Below are 24,225 nucleotides of genomic sequence, written 5' to 3'. Positions count from 1 at the left end.
ATTAGTGTTATTCTAACTATGCCAATAGATGGCGACCTTATAATGAATATGTTTGTTATAACTTACTTTACTTTCAATTTTAATACAAAGTAAATTCTAGTAAACTGCATCAAATATATATGTAAGTATTATTTCGTTCAATTGTGTACCAATATAACAGTTTCTGTTTTTTAGATGTGTGGGTAGAAAAAATATAAAATTGCAAATCCGTGATTGAACAATGAACTCCAATCGTATTTCTATGTGTGCTATAGGCTATAATATTCGATCATTTATATGTTATTCGATAATTTATATGTAATATGGATGGATCTGACCTTATCTCGATGCTTTATCAAACCAAATCCAGTGATTACTTCTCCGTACAGCCGTGGTGTCGTCAGCAGCAATGACGAATTTACGCGCGTCTCGTTTCAACACAATTTTTGTTCTATTTATTTTTTACACCTAAGTCACAATAACACTTATTTACAGTCTCAGACAGTTAAATTTCAAGATAATTGTACGTTTAAAAAGTCCAGTTCTTTGTGAATAATTAACAGTTAGCAACATTTTGAAGGGAAATGTCACTGTGAACGTTAAAATTTTGTTATTGAAAATAAGCACCTTAACACTACACTTAGATACCAAATTTTATGTTTTAATAATATTGTAAGAATAACTGAACAATATTAAACAACTTGATATTTATGAAGACTATGAGATAAATTTCTCCTGAGATAAATTTCTAAGTAATTACACAAATTAGGTATAAAAAATACTGACATGGAACTTTCCATTTTAGTATTTTTTTAGATACAATTTTTTGAAATAATACTTTAGTTTTAGTTGATTTTAAAAGACTTAAAAGAAAATGGTGAATATATTTATGGTTGGTTTCGTAATGAATATTCTGGTTTACATACTCTAGAAGTTTAGAAGTGGGTATTGGTAGCTACGTTAGTACCTATCTACTTAAAGCATTATTGTTAAATGTCAACAGGTACATATCTAATGAGAGCACGGTTTATGTACTTACAATTAAGGTTTTATGAGTAAATGTGGATATCGCGTGTCCGCTGTGGTTAATCGTCCTAAAACTACTGTCAGATGTGGGAGGTTCCCATACAACCTGAGCACAATTTAAATGTTAAAGATTAACTGTTTATTTAAGTATAAAAGTTTATGATTAGGTAGTAATTTTTATTATTTTTCAAATAGATCAGATGTCTATTAAGATCTTATTTGATGTCTGAAATCCCACTAATATTAAAGTTTGGATTTTTGTTAGAATGTTTATTACCCAATGATGCAAATACGATAGAACATATCTTGACACACAAGCTACATTTACTTATCGTCTATCGCGAATGGATGAAATAAAATTAATTGAAATTTAATTATTTTTATATAAATATTATGACGAGTGCGATCTAATAGAATGTTTCGGATTAGAAAACAACATTCCGTTTGTTGTTCAAAATGGACGAACCATTTGGCGAAAAGGAGAGGCGTTTGGAGAATAACAATCCATATTAACCATACTAAATTATTATGCAAAAGTCTTTTTGTGATTGTGTCCGTCACGCTTTTACGGCTAAATCATTGGGCCGTTTGATAATATTTGAAATAGATAGTAGGCTACCGCGAGCGGAGCTGCGGACAAAAGTTAGTGATATGTAAATATAACTTATAATAAGAACAATACCGTATCGCTGTCATGTCATTGTATAGTGTCTACTGAAGTATTACGTTATTTTCATCAACGATGTCTCCTGACCGGAAAAATACGGTATATTGGAGCAGTAAACGCTTTTCCCTCAATAGTATTTTACAGTACTAAAGGATTATTGGAAAATTTGTCACAGTAGCGGGCGAGCGCTTTGTTTTCGTTTAATCATTTGATACAGTTTACTGTGGAAGTTACTGGCTGAAACAATGATTATATATTTTAAATCGGCCATATCCACTAAGTTAATAACATTAAATTTAAACACAGTATTTGGATAACGTTTGTAAATAGGTGCTACATCTATTTGATTGTTTATGTATGTTTCAAATGTCTGTTATTTAAATACGGCAGGTCTTTTGTTGTTCAGTGTAATGAATTCTATTTTATATATTTTTTGGCTTTATGATAGACTATTTTTTAAGTCTTCCCGGTACAAAAGTGTACTTATATTAAGTGATAATATATATAGATATTTGCACTATCTATATACTTTAATATCCAAGAAATTTACATATTCAATTTCAAGTAAATTAGATTCATTTGTTGCTTTAGCCAACAAAAGACGGCTTTAAATGACTGATCTAGATAGTGAGATTAATCTACTTTACAGTCTTTTTGGATTTAAAATAATAGATTAGGGATTAAGTTTAACAATGCCCTTTTAATTGGGGAGTTATTATCCTGAAGCTGGAGAGGCAGCTGGCTGGGTTATTGTTATATCTCACTTTTATGGGGGTAGCAAACGAGCCTCATTGTCCTAAAGATATCGGTTTAACTGGAGAGCAATATCGCAGAAGACTTGGCTACTTGATTAAGCTTTTGAATAATCTGAATATTAACTTAAACTTTTTGAAATGGAATCAGTCATTCATCTTAAAGAATCTTTAAAGGCGATTTTCGAATGACGCATTTATGTGATTTTAATTAGGTACCTATGTTTAGTAAATGTATATTGCGGGATTGTACCTTCATTACCTATAGTACAATTGTTTCAATGGTTTAACAATTGAGATATGTGAACATTTGTGTAATCATTATCTTAGTTGAGCGCCTCTTCAAGATTCTTACATTTTCCTCTTTATCATCAAGGTTTTCAAGTGTGGGTATATCGCGTACATTGCCGCTTCTCCCCAACATCGTATCATTTGCTTTTAGTGCCATCTCAAAGCTGAATTCATAACGAGCCAGGTAAGCGCGTAGTTCGCAATTTATTTTGTAACGTAGTTGATATAATACGGCTAAAAATTTGGGGCATCTTGCCTCTGTGAATAAATTCGGGTAACGATCCTATTTCCATGTCGGGGTGCCGATGTCGCCCTGAAACATGCAAATTAAGACACGCTGCCAACATCGGCATGTTTATGCTGCGACGAGCCCGGCCAGATGTTAACACTAGTCGTGTTATCGCCTTCTCGACCGTCTTAAACACGTTCAACTTAACGGTAGCTACTTGATAGCTATCTACATAAATTTGTGGTTATTTGTAGTCCCATAACAACGTAATTTGCGGGTGCAAACGCTAAGTGCTCCGGATAATGTAATCAGCGAGCAACGTCAGAGAAAAACTTGAGATTTTATGAATATTATGTTTATGTGTCAACTTTAAGTAAATTTCTATCTCGGTGGCGCTTACCACTGCGCCACCGAGGTCGAAATTTACCTTAGGATGACACATAAACGTAACGCCTGTAGTAATTGCTTATAGTAATCTCGGTTCAGAAACCGAGAGGTCCGGGTTCGATCCCCGGTCGGGTCATGATGGAAAATTATCTTTTTCTGATTGGCCCAGGTCTTGGATGTTTATCTATATTTGTATTTGTAATAAAATATAGCATCGTTGAGTTAGTATTCTATAACACAAGTCTCTAACTTACTTTGGGGTTAGTTCAATCTGTGTGATTTGTCACATTTGTTTGTAATATATTTATTTATCTGCCTATCTACGTTTTATAAAAAATAGAAGTCCTGTATTTTTCCACATTTATTTTTATTATTATTATACGTGTACTACACACTTATATATAGTTAAAATAAGTACACTTTGATGCGTCTGAAACCCGAATAAAAATGTTATGTCTTATTATATTAATATAATATGTTACCTATTTATTTACTTTACGTGGTTTGTGCATTATTTCTAACTATGGGTAATCTTGGGTTTGCATCTGGATGCCCATTAATACAGCCTGCCTGTGTAATTAAAGTGTGCGGTACATGCCCACGCGCACCATTACATCTCATCCCACTCGTCCCACTCACCCCACCATCCATTTCAATGAGAAAGACTCACAAGACTTGATTCACGTTGTACGATATTGGGCTGGTCAGTTCACTCGCCCGTATAGTATGTAGTTATAGTATAAAGTTCTCATGTGATTTAAATAAAAATAAATACTCAGAAAATTGTATTCAGAACGACAAGTAGCTTGTGTTTCAAATGCAGAAATATTGCGTAATTTGTGTCTGATATTTCATTGAGGTAAATGAGTGCTTTTATTTACTTCAATGAAATATCAGCAATGTATATCTAATCCGCCAAAGTTTGGCGAACTTCGCGGATAGTGTGGAGCCGGCATATAACTTTCATATACCTACCCGTTACCTGTATGTGTATCTTCGTCCGAACAGTAACACGCACTTATTTAAGACTAAGCAAATTTATAACTCGCCAAAGTCAATAGAATCGCTCGATCAATGTAGCCAAGTGATCCCGAGAAATAAGTGACAGTGGAGAGCAATTTATCTCATTGATCCTTTTGCATACGTCTCAGTCAATGCGCGAGCGGCGACCGTCCCCTCCAGAATGGATTTACGGGGATTTCTTCCCAACAGAATAAGGGGATATAGAACCGTTTATGCCGAATTACTTATACATTTTTGTTGGGCCTTTTGATATTTTTCGAGTTACATCCGTTCAAGAATAGAAAATATTGTCAGAACGTGTATGTTCGTGTCCGTGTTAGCAAGTAAATACGCTTGTCAAATAAATAAGGATTTATTTATCTACCTTACTTCAGTTCAGACATTTCAAAATCAAAAAATAACAGTGAGTTGGACTGTCAACTTTGACTTGCGCAAAAAACCCAAAGTAGGTATGCCATTTTGCATAAATGTCTCACTCACTCACCTGGGTTGACCTGTCAGTTTTAACATTAACTTTAACCTGCGCTGAAAAACGTAATCATCATCATCTGCAGCCCTCCGTGACCCACTGCTGGGCATAGGCCTTCTTCCGTCTCCGCCAACCATCTCTGTCATGACGGGTATGGGATCGGTGTTAGTATGCAGACGTACCCGCATCGTTGCCGAACTATAGATCATCTTCAGCAGATCCACATAGCGTGCGTCTACCTGATAGTAATGAAGAGAGTTGAACACGTCCCTGTGTTCGACGCTGTCAAAGGCCTTTTCACAATCGACAAAGGCTAGACATAAGGGTCTGTTAAATTCTGAACTCTTCTCCATCAGCTATTTCACGATATGGATATGGTCTGTTGGGGAAAATTCGCTTCGGAAACCAGCTTGTTCTACAGGTTCATTCATCATCTAAAATTCGGGTAACACGGTTGCTGATTATTTTAGTAAAGAGTTTATACACCTGAGAAAGAAGGCTAATGGATCCGTAATTGGATAGTTGAGCGGTGTCTCCTCCTCCGCTGATGCGGAGCTGGTACTCGCTCGGTGCAAGTGTGTTTTGAAATAAATTTTATATCGTTTTTTGTCTTTTCGATAAGTCAACTAGAAGTGAAGTTGTATCTTCTTAACTCCACTAACAAGATCAACACACGGGGTAGTTAATAAATGCCAAGTTAAACTGTATGGTGCTGTAGATTTTACGTTGTTTGCTTTATTTTAAAAAATGTTAAACGATAGATTGTCTGCTGAACTTCGGCCCTATTTACATCGTCGGTGAAGCCGACAATCACACTATATTGAGCTTAGGCTTTAAATTTTCACATTTATGTTTTTGGCGGGATAATATTTACACGATGGCGTTTGGTGGGATTTATTAGCTGAATAAAAGCTGTATTGTATAAAGAGATTATTGATTTCTATAATAAACTTATGTATGTAGGTATGTATGTAGAGTTGAAAATAGAGTTATGATTACCCGAGCAGGTACTGTTTGATCAACAAATAACTGTGGCCTGAATTAGCAGAGAATCATGTTCTTGATAATTACACTGAGAGAAATGGCAGTGGCTAACTGGTTTGCAGTAATATTGTAGGAAGGGCTGAGAGCGATTTGTACATTTCAAATTTTAACTTGTAGAACAACCATTAAAATATTTTATTGTCTATAAAAAAAGCACTAATAATTAATGTAAATAGTTTACGCAGTTGTAGTGACTTATGTTTGACCTCGGTTAATTAACTATATTTGTTCCAAATTTCATCAAAATCGGCCCAGTGGTTTAGCCGTGAAAGAGTGATAAACATACTTTTGTATTAAAAAAAGATATTTATTTTTAGTTCTCTTATGGAATATGTTTGAGTTAAAGTACCTACATAGCTTTTTTGCACGAAACGTTCTCGACCCCAGCACCCAGCCATGGTGACAATTTGTCACGCCTCGATGATGAGAAATGCAGCTCGGACCACTCTCTTAAATATACAAATTTTTGAGTCAAGTTTCTGCGGAGAAATTTATGTAATTTTTAAAGGGTTTCGCATTTGTCTTCGATTTTTAATCAACTAAATTAGTAGAATAAAAACGACAAAAAACAAAAAAATAGTAGAAAAAAACAACAATCATAGCGAAAGTGGGCTATAAGTTTTGCACGTTGAATTTGCTATCAAAATTAGAAATTACCGAGAAATATTGCGTTGGAGTTTTCTGACCGTGACATTGAAATAGTGAATTCAATTTCGAGGGAACTGGTGCAAACGTTTTGCTAAACGATCGTGCTACGGGCCGAGGTACTTATTCTGTCTACATTGTTCCGATTTCAGTGATCAGGAACCAGCGACTTCTGTCAAAATGTTGTGTAAAGTCTTTTTTGCATACCTCCTTTTTTACATTCTTCGTGTATTTAGTTAAATGCAAAACAATTTGAATGGAATACCTCAAATGAAATAAGAAATGGTATATATTAAATCTATTCTTATAGAGAATTTACTCTTTCTTAACTTAAATACTTTTAAAATTGCAAAGTATTTATTTATAAGGTTTCTGATATTATATATGTGGATATATATTGATAAAGCGATGCTGCATTTCGTTACCATTTCGATTAGGTTATAATTTTCGCAAATATAATAATTGTGAGTGAAAAAACTACTATGCCATGTAAAAATACCCCGCCAGTGAAAATTGTTCAGAAATCTGACAGTATGACGGGAACATGCATGAGTCTCCGGCTAAAAGCATCGTCAATTATTTGCCCAACCAAATCCTGAATTATCCCAAGCAAGTTCTGGAATCGATTTCAGGTGCTTTCCATCGATTGACAGCTGCATTGTCAATATGGAATGCAATCGTAGCTACTAGCTAGAGCCAGAACGGTAATAACTCTACGTGTGAGTGTGAATATACCGGGTGAATATCTTATTGAATTCTCCCTATTTTTGAGTCAAAATAAGAGTCTTATTATATTAATTGAAAACATAGGTATTATTTATACTTGAAGTGGTCATGGAGTAAGTTAAGACGCCCGATTTAAAATATTGTGTGTGACATGACAAGTATTTAAAACATTTGAATCATCATCATCGTTCGCAGGTCGCCATTTCATTGGACTCTCTCTTGGAACATTTATCTCGGTGTTGCCTATCAATTTAGTTATTTGTATTATCATTTCATATGTTGATATAGCATGCGTTAATTTTGCAAAGTAGGTAAATCACGGGAAATTAAATTAATTTGCACGACGTTCTCGGAGCCGAACACGAAGCCTCAAAAGCCGTATTATGTTGTCACGTACATTTTGCACATTATGAGATTACAGTAATTGCATTCGATCTGCTCGCCGTATTAATTATGTCTGCTATTTTTTTCAGTGCTGTTTTTATGAAGTCATTTGTAAATCTTAAACTTATAAGTTGCAAACTGAAAAGAATTTAGTTGAGAAGAGAAAAGAGTTTCGATGCTTTCACACTTGCTTTTGGACATAATTTATAGCTATTTCGAATAGTTTATTTACGAAAAAATTGTTGATCTAGAGCACAATGACACCAAGAATGCACAATCGTACAAATTGTGCATTCTTGATGTCATTGTGCTCTGATTTCATTCAACTGAATTAAATTAAAACATCGTTAATTACCCACTTCTCAATTAAGAGATGACTAAAATTTTTTTTTTTAGAACAACAAAATTTATTACTAATTACATGGCGTATAAATTTTCATATACTGAAAGAAGTGCTGGGCTATCGCTTAAATGAGCGTAAAACAGTCGCCAGGGGCCACAAACATTTTCCCGAAGGGCCGCCGGGCCGAGCGGTTGGTTCGTGTACTCATTTCTTTTGGATTGGTAATAGGCATAAATATCAGTATCAGAAATCTATTGCCCGCGGTCGTATTGTCTGGTGTGAACACCTGCCCGACCCGCTCCGAGCAATATCCGTAAATATACATGATGTTTCAATTTATATTCATGATATTAGTAACTCAGACGGAATGTACGTCACATTTGATTTCCTTTGTTGGTAAAATAAATAGAAAGCTGCTGAATGTTGTTTCTGTCGTCCTGTAAATTATAGGTTATCGAAATTCTGGCACTTATTTCGCTTTGTGTGAAGAGACATTGGAAATTTCATCATTCATACATTACAAACAAAAAACCAATCTTTTCTCTTTATAATATGCATTGCATAAGTTTGCATCGTTGTGGTTTCATTATTATAGTACTGACGGGAAGTGGTCACCAGTGGTGATCGTTTATTCCGGTTTATAAAAAATAAAATAAAATAATGTCATACTTGCAATGACTTATTATTTCGGATGTCATAGTTTTCATGGAAATTTTGATAAAAATATCAGAAAGAGACTTTACAGGATACTAGTCCGTGAATTCTAGCTTGACCATTCAGTCTCGCGACAGTGTCCTCGCTAGCTTAATAAACCAAATCATAATAGAATTTTTAACACTAATTGACATGACTGAATTAGAATGAGAACCATATGAGAGCTAGTATCTATTTTCTATGCCTCACATTTCTAAAAGTTAATTTCATCTGGCGGCTTGCTGATTTATAGATGAGATAATATATGTGGAGATCATGTCAATTAGCCACAAGTTGAACTCGCTGCTGATAGTCAGGATTTTGTATTTAGCGACGATATATCGATTTATACGCTTGAGTAAAGTTCTGAATATCTGTGACTCGATGTTATGATCAGTATTATTTTGTTTAATCGGGGTCGTCGCTTTGTATGTAGTATTCGAAGTTTTATCCCGATCAAATCTCAACGAGAATAAAATTACTCGAGTATATTCTGCGAGAAGGAGTTACAACAGAAGTTTTCAATAATGTTAGACGTTTGCCTTTGAACATTCTTAAAAACGTTTATTTTTATATATTAGCTTAGATAATAGTGGTAAGTAAGGTTTCATTGTCAACAGTTGAAATATCAGGTCGGTGGATGATACTATTAAGTTGTTGAAGACATAAATCTCTTCAGTGTAGTACTTATATTTATTTTCATACATTTCATACAATACAATTCTTTATAAAAAGAGTACGCGACTGGAAAACGTTTAGTGAACAAAACGTTTTGAGAAAAAATGTAGGACGAGAAACGTTACAGCTGGGTCTTTGTGACGCATCGCCGCTTTGGTTCAAACGAATCTAGGAAGCGTCCCGCCCGTGACCTGACACCTTTGTGCTCCGCAGCTTCTGGTCTGCTGAACTGCGATTTACAAAAGACTAATGATGTCCCCGTTTTACCATACACCTACAGGGACATACTGGTGTAAAAACGATCTCAGTTTGAGTGTACGACGAAAAAGGCAGCTGACAGAGTCCGAACTTTGATGTTGGTGCAGTATGTAGTCCAGGAATAGCTACGCTTATTGTATTTTTAAGAATTTTATATAACTATTGCAAAATAAGGTGACATTGTAAAAAAAATATGGTGATTTTTAAATTGAGTGAGTGATGGCGTGAGCACGCTTTTCCTGGCGAAATCGCGCGGCCACGTTCCTGACATCCATGTCGGACATTTTGATATCATTCTGACGACACGGGTGACAATTTCAGGCTTTGTTATTATTTCGTTTTAATTGATTAATACATTTAACCTTTTGGCTCTTTGTACTATATTCGTGATTGTTCGATTTCTTTTATTATTCTGTCTTAATTATAACAAGAATTAAGAAAGGTTTTTAAAATAATCTAGTACATAATGTAACTACTTACCTGGTAAGTGTAAAATAAAAGTAAATGGCGAAAAGTGACTTTCCAGCTTCTATTTCGGCCGCGATAGCTTGTTACATGGACACCTGTAATTACGCTGTTTGCTAACGTTGCTGCTTGCTGACAGTTCAGTTTCACAGGTCATGTACTTGATTTTGCAGCAATATTTGTTTGTAAATCAAGGAGATCGGAAATAGATATTTATCACTTGAATATGTTGTTTTAATTAGTTTTTTCGCTTAGAACCCTAAAACAATCATATTAGCCCCCTTTTCTCTCCTTGTACCCTAGTATTCTCCTTGAGTAGCCCCCTTAAATATTTTTTTTATTCTGTTTTTTAGCATTTCAGTTATATGTGAAAGTGAAAAACTATGTATGACGGTTCATAAGATACTTTATAGTTACGTTACAGTCAGATAGATAGACGAACAACGACGACAGACGGACCCTTTGGAAACCGAAAAAATTGAGAAGAATCATATTAAATTACAAGTTTCGGACTTATGGAGTGGATTTTTCATATCTTATTGTGAAATACGATCACCAGTCTCGTACAAGAATAGGATCTACCAGATCCCACAACCCTAGACAGAACGTCATGGCGCAGGAGGACTAGGAGAGCCAATCCTACTTGACGTGGGAAAAGGTAAAGATGAAGAAGAAAATTGTGATATACGATCAATGGCTTAACTACCTTGTGTACCTAATCACATTTTCCGGAAGAAGAAATAGACCTCTTTATTTTGCGATAATTCCGCTTGAGAGGATTTAATGATCTTGCGCCTCAAGTTATGTCTTCTAAGTATCCCATAAAGAATGTTCTAGCTACTATCTAGCTCTACATCGATTTGCATTGGCATTAACTTCCGTTATTGGTAAAAGAGGTGTGATGGGAATTTGGTTTTTAAAATTGCTAGGTGAAGAGGGGATAATCGGTTGTGTTTTTCGCGTTGCTTCCGCCGTTGCAGGGCGAATTGGTATTAATTGAGTCAGTGGAGTGTAATAGGGGTGTATCGGTATTTGCTAAGCGGGGCCATAATGAGCGGCTTGTTGTAGTTTGACAGAGTGATTTAATATCGTGCCGTGATCGTTTCAGTAAATCGGGATTAGTTCGGGAGTCCGAACCGTGAGTTATTGCGGGAATATTGCGTACCGAGCTCTGTTGGTAATAACGTAGATCTGTATATATGGAAGTGGGTATTTATTGTTGAGCATTGTATATGAGTAAATTTTTATTTTTTTATATTAACTCGAGTAAAATGACAAACTCATTTCTCTTCTTGTTGATTATTATAATTCTCTAGGTAGACCATGTATTTAAAAATGGACGATGCGGTTATAAACTTAATATTATAATTTATCTAGTTATTATTAATATTGCTTAGTAGGTAATAATGGGGATTACATTTTGCGGTATAAATTTTAATTGAACCACATGACATAAACCGCGTAGTAAATGCTCATAATTATCTTGTATCAGTATTGATATGAAAATACATATTTAGTGAATTTATCAGAGAAATATTAACATGAATATATGAGGTCGTTTGGTACAACGTTTCGCCATTAGTGTTGTAGTTTGTAGATAGTGATAACATTCCCGTTTTGCCCGACTGTATCGGCGGAGGTGTACTGTAATTACACATTAAAGATTTGTTAGCGACTGTTACGATTGTGGATTAAGTTATAGGACGATAGCTTGTAAAAAAATTTTATAAATTTTATAAATGGAAATGGAGTGAATAAATATGTATAATAATTGAACTGAAAATAAAGCGTAACAACCATTCCAGAAAAGTCGTATCAGTGGCGTCGTATGGTCCACACAAGTTTAGCAGAGTCGACACGCTTAAAAGAAGAAGAACAGAAAACCACCATCAAGAAATATAAATATCATAATAAATTAAAATAGGTACTTAGTAGTGTTTTTTAACAGACAGAATCAAGTTGCGTTACGACTATTTTGTTTATAATTGAAACGAGAGATCATTGTTTGAATTGAATAATGAGACACTTTGTTCAAAGACGAGATGGAATGTATCAATTCACAGGCACAACAAAATCTTTTCACTACTTTCAATTACCGATCAATATTTTGTTAAACATAATTGGAATTAATATCTGTGTGTAACTGAGAACCTATGTCTTGCACCACGGGCGGCGCGGCGCCACAGCCCGTCCGCCCACGCTCGCCGCACGCATCGCGGGCTTTCACAACTACGCCGCGCCGAGTACTATCTACGTACCGACGCGTTCCAACACTAGTCTACCTTGATTTATTTCATTATGTTAGATTATCTTCAATGATATTTACAGCAATTGTATTATATGCTCTCATTTTTTACACTCTCATTTTCAGTAGGTATGTTCATTTTTCATGTTATTTATAGTTTTCATTACCTGTCTAATCTAAATGAAGTATGTAACGAACACATAGGCACATCTAATGGAAATGAATTCAGTGAAACAACTCCGATTTGTAGGCTCCCTTATTCTACTACGTGAGGCTGCACGTGACAGGCTTCAGTCAACGTCGCGAAGCTGCGCGCGCGCACGCGTTCACAGTCACTAACTCTTCCGGCTCACGACCGTTTGTTTACTAACACGACTTGACGACGCACCGTGAGAATCTCCGCCTATACGCAGCTCTCCAATAAAAGTCACATATTTTTCTTAACTGATTGTATCGGAAAATTAAGTATCCAATTGATGACTTTCTGTTAGTGAGATGTCAACGCCTCGAGTCTTTAGTGAGCCATCGCCGTCGGTTTATAATACACGTTAGTCATAAATATCAGACATAATGTGACAGAGACATTTGTAGGATCAGCATTTAAGAGTGTTTAAGCAGCAATTTCGCGACATGAAGATCTCAATGGTTATTGTTTATGTTATCGCGCTGGCGATCATCGTCAGGGGCGAGATCAGGATTCGCGGCAAAGTAAGGAAAAGGCACACCTCGCACAGAAGGCACCGGGCTATTCTGCCGCTCTGTAGCTTTAATGAGTCTATTATAGAAGACGAGTGGTCGTTGATGGAGGCGATAGGGAAATCAAAGTACATTTTTACGGGTAAAGTTTTAAACGCGAAAAAATTAAGGTCGGAGCAGGGCGTTGTTGTTGATAAGCGATCGAATATATACAAGGTTTACATGAGGCGGCTGTTGAAAGGAGAAGGTGAAAATTTTAAAAATTTCATAAAATCAGAGGGGGTGTTGGGTACTCTGAGTGGATCGACGTTAATCGTCGAGCGACCGAATGCCTCAGAGTCGTGTGCGCCGGGGCCTCGGCCAAGGCTTTCTGCGATATTTCTAAGTGACGGACAATATGCTGACGGTGGAAGAGGCCCAGGTCCTCGCTTGAAGCTGATCACAGACCCAGTTCCCTTAACTCTTTATCATCTGGATAGGATCAATGCTGCTGTTAAAGGTCAGTTTATCATAATTTGACTCCATTATGTTTATTCAATCATCAATACATAAATTATAATCAATACTTATGGCAATTTCAAAAGCTAATATTTGCATAAAACCTTAATATCTAGTTTATCAGAACTAATTAATTGGTTTTCCTAAAAGTCAACAGTAAGTTTTATTTGTATTTGAAGTTGTGAAACCACTTTTAATATATCAAATACCTATTACAATTGTTGTTTCTTAATAATTATTGTTATTGTATAATAATGCAATGAGAACTCTCTAAAACCACAAAATATATCTTTTTGTATCCGATTAATGAAAAAAGAATGAAATTTCTTATAGAAGTTATGATGTCTTCGATATGCGTGAAACCCCATATACCCTCTTGGTATCTAAAAACCAGTGCCCTGTAGGCCTACCATTAACTTTTACAGAACGATTCCAAGGCAACTCAGTTCAATTTTGGAACCTAAAATGAATCGCATTCATACTAAAAATTAAGTTGATGGTGCAAATTTGCGATGCAGCCCAGTTTAGGTCGTAAAGTGGATCGCGTTAAGAGATGATGGTAAGCCCCCTGCACTCTTTTGTTGAGCAGAACATGAACGGATATACTGCCCTTTTATATCGCTGAGGCACATAATTGTATAGTTATGTAGAATGTTTTTTGTGTATTTGTCCTTTATTTTAATGGTTTACTGTATCATAAATATATGTGGGCCTTCGACAGTTTATCTAGCTATCTACGTCACTATGTAATTTTCTGCAATGTTCATGTTTTTTTATATATTTAGGCATTGGTTATTAATTTAATTTATATCAGCTACAAGTAAAATGGTAAAATTAAACATACAAGTAGGAAATTCATTTTTATTCGTGCCCATCTGAATTATTTATTGTTCATAACAGGATAGTATAAATAATGGCGTCGGCCCACGATGCAAGTCGGGCGAGCACAAACGTCTACTCCATTAGTTAACGAACGGTTGTCGAGATGTCGATCAAAATCACCTCTTAATGCTCCAGCTCGTGCATTATGGATAAACACCCACGCATTCTCATTGAATGAGTTAAGGATAAACTGATTGCTCGACTGGAGCCTTTATTATGTGTTGGGGTTTACTTGAACATGTAATTGGCGAGTTTATTGTTTGGATCTGACCTTTTAAACTTTTTTAAATCACGCTTTACTTACGAATCTTACCAACGGTTTCATGGATATGGACAATATGAAGAACGTTATTTAAAAAATTAAACTTGTTTTGTTTATAATGTAATAATCATCTCTCTCTCCCTCTGTCTAGCGTATTCTCGGTCTCTTTTTCAGCCGTTAAGCGTTGGACCCCTGGTTTCGTTTTTTCGTCTCCACTTCGCATGGTAGTCGCATCACTAGTTGTCAAACTACTAGCCATAGAATAACAGTTTTAATAAAAATTTGCATTGTTTATAAATGACGAACAAAATAGAATCAATTTTTATCTATTGAAGATGTTATCGATGATGCTCCCATCGCCCTCAACTTTATCTAGAATAAATCTAGAATTTAATTACACCTAGGGCTTTACGTTCGCAATTTTTAAGGTACAAAAAGTTAGCTAACGAAAAATTAAAACAAAAAAGAATAAAAGATTGAATACTCTTATTCATTCCATAAATTACTGACAAAATTACTACTTACAAAATTCATGAATTTATTGTATGTAAGCTAACATGCATATTTATATCTAAGAAGTTTACAGAAAAAAACATTTTGTGCTTTAAGTAACACATTATAAAATTGCTGCCGCGTAAAAAACAAAATAATGTAAATAACTTTATCTACGGTAAGATGGTCTTTAATTGAATTCGCTGTGGGTCACGACTAGAATTTATTCCGAGTCAAACACCCCGCAATAAATTTTATTGCGAAAGACATTTTAACCTAAAAATTCCAAGAAGATCCAATTTAAGCCTCGCATAATACGGAGGCGAGATGAGTATCGCGCTCGTCGGCGCCCTTCCTTGCTTTACTGCTTTGTGTATGGATCGCATACGTATACGTATCTCAGAACTTCATCAGTTTCTGCTGTTGTTCAACTTCATAGTTAAGTTACTAGAGCCTCACGCAGCATCCCAAGCCCCAAAGCGATCGTATCACCCGCCGCACGATCCGTGAGAATTCCTCGAGATAAACTACAGACCCGCAGATGTATGCGATTCAATCGGCTTCATTACACTCGCTGCATATTGAAGACGCTCACGCGATTCCAACTCGCCGAACTGTTGAGATTTTTAAAGATAGACCTAAATGTGTCGCAATAAGTGCCATATCGAAAATTATCGCGATCGAAGTATTGTATCTGCAGTTTGCATCGCAGCACAGGAGGCGTTATACGAGTAGAGTGTAGAGAAAGTAATAACCAAATGCATTCGTCACGATAGCAGCAGTACCCCACGCACGAAGGCGCTGATTGCATACTCTGTGACTTTATCGGCCATTAAATTAATTAAAGGCTCACGGCTACAGTAGCGCGGGGTAAGTATCTACCAGTTCCTAGGCACAGGGATGATGCTATTATATACTGTAACGATATCTCGCGCGCCTTCTTGATATGTTCTTATATATGTGGCATATAAATCAATAGATTTATAACACATTGAAAGTGTCTTGTTTATATTCATCGTTAAAAAGTCGGAAAGATGAATCAATTGTGAGTATCAGATTCCTGACATTTCCATCAAAGATTAAGGTTGTGGCTGAAGATAAAATAAGTAGATCGGCAGCAGTATGTGAAAAATGTTATAAAATAATAAAGCGCGAGTTTGAAGATTGGTGAAGCCGCGAGCTGCGACCAGCCCGCCCACACTTGTACCACTTTCCAAATTCCTCTAGTAAGCACTCGCAATCCACTACGTACGTGCGGTGACGACAAACAACGCTTAGGTAAAATGCTTTATTGTGTGCTTCTTATTTATTACTTCATGTCCTAAAATAGGGTATACGTGGACGTGAGGATTATATGTATATTATAATCTTTCTGCTAACTTCGACGTATTTGATACCTCCTTTACTACAACAAAAATTGGTATTTCAAATTAATTTAACATTCTGGATTATATAGAAATTTTGAATTTAAATTTCAAAGTTGTTGAGGGAATGATTTAAAAATATTAACAATTGCAATGGCCTACCTAGATTTTATTTAAAATAAACTTATTGTAAGTAAACATTGAAGAACATCTGTATGCTAAGTGGACTGGTATAAAACGCGACAGAAGTTCCCGAGAGCCACCCCGAGCGGCATGAATATTCAGGCGCCGGCCGTTCAGCAATAACTGTTAACTTGTGCCGACCGCAGCCGACCGCCCACCCATCACTACCTCATATTCTCCCGATAAACTTACCCATCGACACTTCGCACCGACCATAAAAAGCAACACTTTTCTGCTATTCTAACGTAATTCAACGTTTGTTTACGTTGATGAAGGTTGCATTGAATTGCGAGGTCTCCAGTCTACGCGCGAGGCTGCGCTGGCGCACGCGTCTCGGTGGCGCCAAAGCTGCTTGCGCAACCTACTGACCGCCGCGTTTACGACGCCCCTCAATCAAAGTTTCATAAATTACAACGCTGAAATGGCTTTTACTTATATTCGCTTGTGCCCGACATAAAACAGTTGCAATAAAGATGAGACCGCAGTTTTTAGTGTTATTGCTGTACTGCATCACGATAATACATGCGCATTTCCTTTTAAGGGGTGCTGTCAAGAAGCGGGACACGATTCGCCGAAAGAAAAACACAAACGCTCACAAATGTGTTTTAAACGAGACGATAACTAATGACTACGAGATTTTGTCGTCAGCGGTGTCTGAATCCAAATACATTTTCACGGCGCGGGTGCTGAGCGTAAGGAAGATAAAGCGCGGTTCCAGGCCCAATGTAAAAGTATTTATGACATATAAAGTGTACGTACGTCTAGTTATGAAAGGCAACGTTGCCGAGTTGAGAAGTCACGTATTTTCAGGAGACGAGCGCAGTTTGAATGGAGCAATTGTGTTTGTTGACTGGCTCCGAACGAATAAGTGCGCTTACAAGTTGTATAGACATTCTTCTGGGATATTTTTGAGTGACGGTTTTTACGAAGGCTTTAAGAGTGGGAACGAGCGACGATTGCGGTTGTTGAACGAGCCTCTTCCACTGTCGCTTTACGATTTGGACAGAGTAAATGCCGCTTTGAAAGGTAAATGTTTACATCTAGGTGGCGGCCTGTGTGACTCAGGCATACAAGTTATAAAGTTATATGTTCATTGTTAAACTTTCGTTGTTGGCGCTGTCACTTATTGGACAAATTGCGTTTATCTACACACGAACACCGCTGTAATTGTTGGAAATAGTACGTGACTATTGTATGCCGAGCTAAGTAAATGTTTAACTTTCCACTTACGGAGGGTGTGTGGGGGTTAAAAGTTTACTATAAAACGTATCTCTCTATCCCTTGGTAGTCTGAAACATTGAGAATTTGATTAAAACTAGTAATAACATGTCTGATACATTTATAATGAAAACTGAAAATAGGTTAAAGTTTAAATTGATAAAGTAAGTAGTTGATACAACATTGTACAAATAAACTCCCAAAATGTTCAATGGAGTGATTATCTATGTAACAGCTATAATTTCGAAAATGTATATAAAATATTATCGCGCTGAATTTGACGCATTGACGTATGTCTTGTTACCTAATGGAAGCGCCGCAGCCCCGAGCGATAAACTAATGAGATATTATTTAATTTGTACTGCAAAATTTTGCCGCGTAGGGCGTTTCAAACAAATTGCTGTATTAAATTATTGAGGATTTTAAGTATAAAAATCGCATGCCTGTTTGATTGCTAAGTATAAATAAATAAATAAAGTAGCACTAAAAACGAAGCTAGTCTGTCTTTGTTGTTTTTATGTAATTTGAGCGAACTAACGATTTAATTTATCTTGCTGCAAAGTCGTAGTAAAGACTGGGTGGTTCTCAAATAGCTCACATTCCGAAGATGGAGTGAATGTTTTGTCGTGGCTAACTAGCACATTGATTCATGGATTTAATTCGCGAACACATAAGATTCAAAATAGAATAAAAACACACGTTCGTTCAAACTTGACCACACACGGCTTAAATTTGCTCGGGCCGACTTCAATTTCTTGGCACACAATACTGCTATTTGAATACTTCTTTAAGGTTCAATATTTCAATAATGTTTAATTTGGAGCAATAATTTTAAATTACATTGTTCTATGTTTATTTATCTTTGATTACATAAATTTTAATTATATTCTTTCTATTATGGTAACTTCATGCACCTTTATATTATACGTATTTATAGAAATTAATTTTTTTCAATACTACCAAGCAGGCAAATAGGAAGAAAGAGACGTCCAAATACACGAAACTTGTATGCAAATGACAGATATTGCTTATTAAAATGTTGGCCGAGGCCGCTAGTCGCTACCAATTCAAACAAATTAGAAAGAGTCGATGTAGGTACATACAAAGTACATATTTGCATGTATGTTTATGCTCTTGGTCAGCAATTGTATGGTATAATGAAATGCGAATGTGTACCCGTTATAATAAGCAGGTTAATTTCAATACAAATATTACCTTACCGGTTTCCGTCAATGTGCCCGGCATATCATAGCTTTCAATTGTGTGACTGAATTATAATATTTAATAGTTACTTATTTTTTTTTATTTTATCATCATCGTCAGCCATCGTTCCCATTTTTTTATGAATGGATAACGTAATTTTATATTTAAGGTAAAACCATGATTCATGTGATGGTCAAAAATAATAAGTCTGTTTTCAGGTTTGTGATTGAACACAAGCCTGAAAAGAGACCTGTTATTTTTTAGGATCCTAATCTATAAAATTCATTATTTGTATATGTAATTCAAATATCATAGAAATGTATAGCTAATTATATAACTCTATAGATAAAAAGATGTAAGAGAAAACGTGAAATGGATTCCGTTCATGTACTTAAGTAAGAAGCACGATTTCATAAGCAAAAATGTAAAGCGCAAAGTCATTTTTTGAACGACAAAAAATAAATAAAGAGCTTTGCTCTTTCTTGTCTCGGAACAGTCTCGTCATACACTATTAGGTTTTTGTATAACTATAAAGTTTAATTTTAAAAGAGTTTTAGGAGTAATTATATGTATTCTTATTATTTTAACTTTAAATAACCCATTTGAACCATTTTAATAAAAAAATAACAAAATCAAATATTATAATTATAATTTTAAAATATATATTGGCCTTCAGGATACGCCTAGCCTACACAATCCCTGAAAACATAAATTCTCCATTTCTATTTAATTGTATAAACGGGCGTTATATATTTAATTAACCTCGTTTATTTACTTTGAAAATTGTTCGAACGTTCGAGATAAATTTATTTAATGGCACAATAAAATTGTTTGGAAAGAGCATTGTTCTAAAATTTAATGGCTCGCCATCACTCCCCAAGCGTGGGAATAAAATGAAAATAAAATTACGTGTGAAGAGATGTCGTTTTAAACTCATCGATAAATTGGTTGATTGCACGTAAAAGGAGACATAGTATATATAATATTTTGGGCAGATAAAGTATTTAGATAAGCTGTATCTTAAATAAATAAATTATTTATGTCAATAATTAGTGTAGTGTAGTAAAGTTTTACAATAAATATTAAAAGGTATTAAAAGCAGATAACATAAAACCTTATAGTCATTCTCAGTTTAGATTGCAGTTTTACTTTCTTCACCGCGTTAAATTCCAGAGGAGGCTATAACCATCTCTTATGCAAGGAAAACCTAAAATTTATTAGTATCTACTTAACAACAATATAGATTTAAAGAAGGTTTGGTTGCGTATATTTAGGGTGTAAAATAAAAAAAACAGTAACAGATAAAAATTAAGTTTGTAATAATTATGTACAGAAACTGAAGTTCATGCGAGAGGTGCTGCGGGTAAAACAGCTAGTCTGCAAATATGAGTATAATATACAATGTTTCTCTTCTCACATGGACATATCTTTAAATGTAAGTTTTGTTCACAATTCAAACATAAAAGTATCCGCTATGTAGGCGCGAAAGAAGGCATACGTGGGTGACGCGATAAGTGATTTTCTGTGTCTGCATTATCACATAATAACTAGCTGCATTATTGCGTTATTTGTGTTAACTAAAAATGAGAATAATACATCGGGAAAAAACAAATAGGGACGGTACTTCTACAACTAGTTGATAATCAAGATTTTAGACGATGCAAGTGACGATATCCTATCCAAAAGTTGGAATGGAACAAATCAAGCATTTAACAAAACGTATTCGTGGATGTCGAAACGTAACGCAATCTCCTTTAACGCAACTATTTATTTTTTTAAAAATATGAACATAATATTATTTCCTTTCTTATTATCAACATCCAAAGAACGATAAGTTAAAAAATAAATTAATAAATAGATAAAACTATAAACAAGTTCGATAAGTGCTCGAGTCATCACGTTACATAAACCTATCAAAATATAGTAGCAAATTCACTATTAATATTTGTCTGACAACTTACTGCTAACTCAATGTCCCTTAACTTTACGTAGATAATAATATATTCAAGGGAAAACCTGCTAGCTGGTGTTATTTAATAGCAGGACAACTGCATAGCTTTCTACCACGGCTCTGAGGTAAACGTAGTCAGATGTGAGGACCGGCCCGCCCACGCTCATCCCGCGGCGTGACTCACTCATTATTTACCTCCGTGACCTATTGAAGTATGATTTTATTATAGGTTGGGAGCTATGACTCAAATTCGTCATGGAAAATCCATTTCCGTAATATAAACATTCAAAGGAACAATAATCATTATCTTGTCAAGACAAAATTGAATATCGGTAAATTACTAGATTCAATGTCTCTTTTTAGCTATAGGTGCGAACTTAATTTGCTTTGATGTCATGTAATAGTAAAATAAGAGATATTCCGTAGAATCGTACTTTAAAAGTTTTATTTAGCGCATCACAGAAAGAAATAATGACGCACTTAACATAACGAAATGCAAAATAAATAACAACAAGAAAAAACTACACTGACCTACAGTTGAACCTCTACAAATGCCGTTTATGGTCAAAACGTTTGATAGGCACGTTTTCTCAATAAAGTCTCCACGAAGATAGGCATTGGCAGGAATAGCTGGCAACACCGACAAGTGAGCTCGCGCCACCGAGGTTTATGTCCTCCTTCATTAGCTATCGGCAGAATAAAATACACCTCAGTGGCCGCGATACGGGATATTATTGCTGAATGTTTAAGGGATTTATGTCACCCTACGCATTAAGCTGCAAAAAAACCGCAGTATTTGTTGTTTCCCAATAATGCTCGTTTAAGTACAATATTTCATTCAGAAGAATAGCTTTCATCCTCTATATAAGTACATAAATTATATAGGTTATTCGACTTACTGACTTTTTATATTCCGTGAAATTTTTTAATAATAATTTTCATTTAATAACTGGTTTTTTTTTCACGTCAATAGGAAAACTGCATGTTCTCATGGACCATGTCCTTCTGTCTTAGAATTTCACATAACTTTTGGTTAGACACATAGATAATATCTGACTGATAACTATATCAACAGTTGAAACAAGGCTTGAACTTTTATATTAAATAAATATTATGAAATGCTTCAATACTTTTTCTTCTTACAATGTTTAGTTTGATGAATAGATAAAATTTTCACAAACAAAAAATCTAATTAAGCGACTTATAATTATTGATTTAAATATAAGATTTGTATTAAAGGAGAGCCATGTACCCATATCGACAGGCCATATAACAAATACGAGTACCAATGGAGAGGCAATTATGACAGTTCAGTGTCCATTAGCGCATATTCAATTCTTCATTACGGCGCAGGCGCAGGCCGTGAGTGCGACACTAGCTATTTGTTTCTCACGCTCGCACCCGCCCACTAGACTCGTATGCAAACTGTTGGTACTCGGACTACACTCGAGCTTGTTCACGTTAGATGTTCTGTTACCAGATTGAATTCAAATATATATGAGCTGTCATCGCATTTGAGTTTTAAAACATAATAGTTTTCAAATTGCTAACGTAAAAAAATAATAACAAAGGCAAACTTTGAAATTTGAATTAATCTCAACTATGCACAAAGGAATGGTCTTTGCCACTACAAACTATAAACGTAAATAAAGATCAAAGGTGAAGTGGCTACCATATAGTTAAAATGTTAATTTGAATCATTATTACGGCAACAAAATGTTTGCTTTAAAATAATTTCCCAACAGTTTCACAAACGCTTGTTTATCTGTTACATCTCGTATCGTGTAATCGACAACAACCAATATAGCACCATCCAACTTCGGTGCTCAATTCCATTACGTTATTGACACGTAATAACGACTGATCGAAACGTGCCGACTGTAAAACAAATCAATTAAGGTGTTTGGTCTAACACTCGTTGAATTCCGACTGCAGACGGGAATGACCATAAGTGGCAGCCACTTAGATGCATCTCTGTATTACATAAACTGTCCCACCGTTAACTCAGAATCCAAACAAGATGTTACGGGAGTCATCATCGTTCAAACTTACCAAATAAAGTCAGTCTCGGTAAGTGCTCTACGAATGCGTTATATAAGTGGTTGGAGAAAATTACTTATGTAAATTTTCCTTTACCTATCTTTCTTAAAGGATCGGATTGCTGCATACAATGCCGGTATTTAGAAAGAAAAGTCTCGGAAGCTTAGGGGTGGGTCTATTTATCTCTTTTTTACTTACGACTATATGCTACGACTTTTTTACTTACGATATTCGTGTCTCCATCGGCGTCCGTTCGAATATTCGTTTGACTTTGTTTTAAATAATTTTTTGTCGTCAATACTTGATGTATATCAGTCTAAACTGAATAAAGAATTTAGAATTTGAATTCTCTCTGAAAAAAAGGAAGTCAGTAATTATCGGGTTTAGCAGAAATTCGACAATATACGAATTTCTAGCCGGTATTTATAACTATATTGATTTCTCCTAGGAAGTGAATCGTATTCCGCATCGTCGAGAGTTAGTTAATTATTCAATTAATTATATAATTATCATGCTTCAAAGATCAAATTACAATAACAACAAACAATAGGTGTTTGATTTAGGTTATCAGAAGATAGGTATACAGATTACGTGTTTACTAGTGTACATAATGACCAAATCCTCTTGGCTAATTGCGAGATAATACCTACTACTTTCCTAATAATGGTTACAATAATATAATTACCAAAGATCATCATTTCAGTAGTCTAACATCATATCATCATTGATCTCTATGTATGCTGCGGTAGTTATTATATGATCATTACTGACTATCATCATTTCATCTAATAACTCAAACAAAATGTAGAAAAGCGGCAATAAAAATATGGTAAAAAAGGCAAAGCTTTGATTATTAACAAAAACGAAAATCGTTTGTTCATAAATTATAGAATGGACATTAATATAGCAGATAACTGAGATACTGCATCAGGGGCAAACTGGAAACCGTATTAAAGTGATATTACCCGAAGTTGCGTCGTCGAACTAGCTCGGCATAATCCGGGCTAGTTAGTACTAACTGCGCCATTATTCTGGAATATCAAATTGCAGCATTAAGTATATGTATATATCTACAGGATACCTATCCTACAGCTACAGATATGCGGCGTCCCTCTCAAGATAACTGGCTAAG

At 35.3% G+C, this 24,225-nt stretch overlaps 1 protein-coding gene across 3 annotated transcripts in view; it reads left to right on the top strand.

The window, feature by feature from the left end:
• Positions 1 to 24,225, top strand: part of LOC128675166 (agrin-like) — a 168,248-nt gene that overhangs the window by 13,953 nt on the left and 130,070 nt on the right. Inside the window, exon 1 of one of the 3 annotated variants that reach the window (XM_053754408.2) lies at positions 12,631 to 13,499. The exons of 1 other annotated variant lie outside the window; for it this stretch is intronic. In XM_053754408.2, coding sequence (XP_053610383.1) covers positions 12,935 to 13,499 — 565 coding nt within the window. In that variant the 5' untranslated portion in view covers positions 12,631 to 12,934. Of the gene's footprint in view, positions 1 to 12,630; positions 13,500 to 17,008; positions 17,708 to 24,225 lie in introns of those variants that run through there. One more of the 3 variants, XM_053754418.2, reaches the window with a different exon arrangement.

Source organism: Plodia interpunctella, chromosome 2, assembly GCF_027563975.2.
Source record: "Plodia interpunctella isolate USDA-ARS_2022_Savannah chromosome 2, ilPloInte3.2, whole genome shotgun sequence".
Classification (NCBI taxonomy): domain Eukaryota; kingdom Metazoa; phylum Arthropoda; class Insecta; order Lepidoptera; family Pyralidae; genus Plodia; species Plodia interpunctella.
Note: the sequence above shows the minus strand (reverse complement) of the source record. Positions and strands in the feature narration are given on the sequence as shown.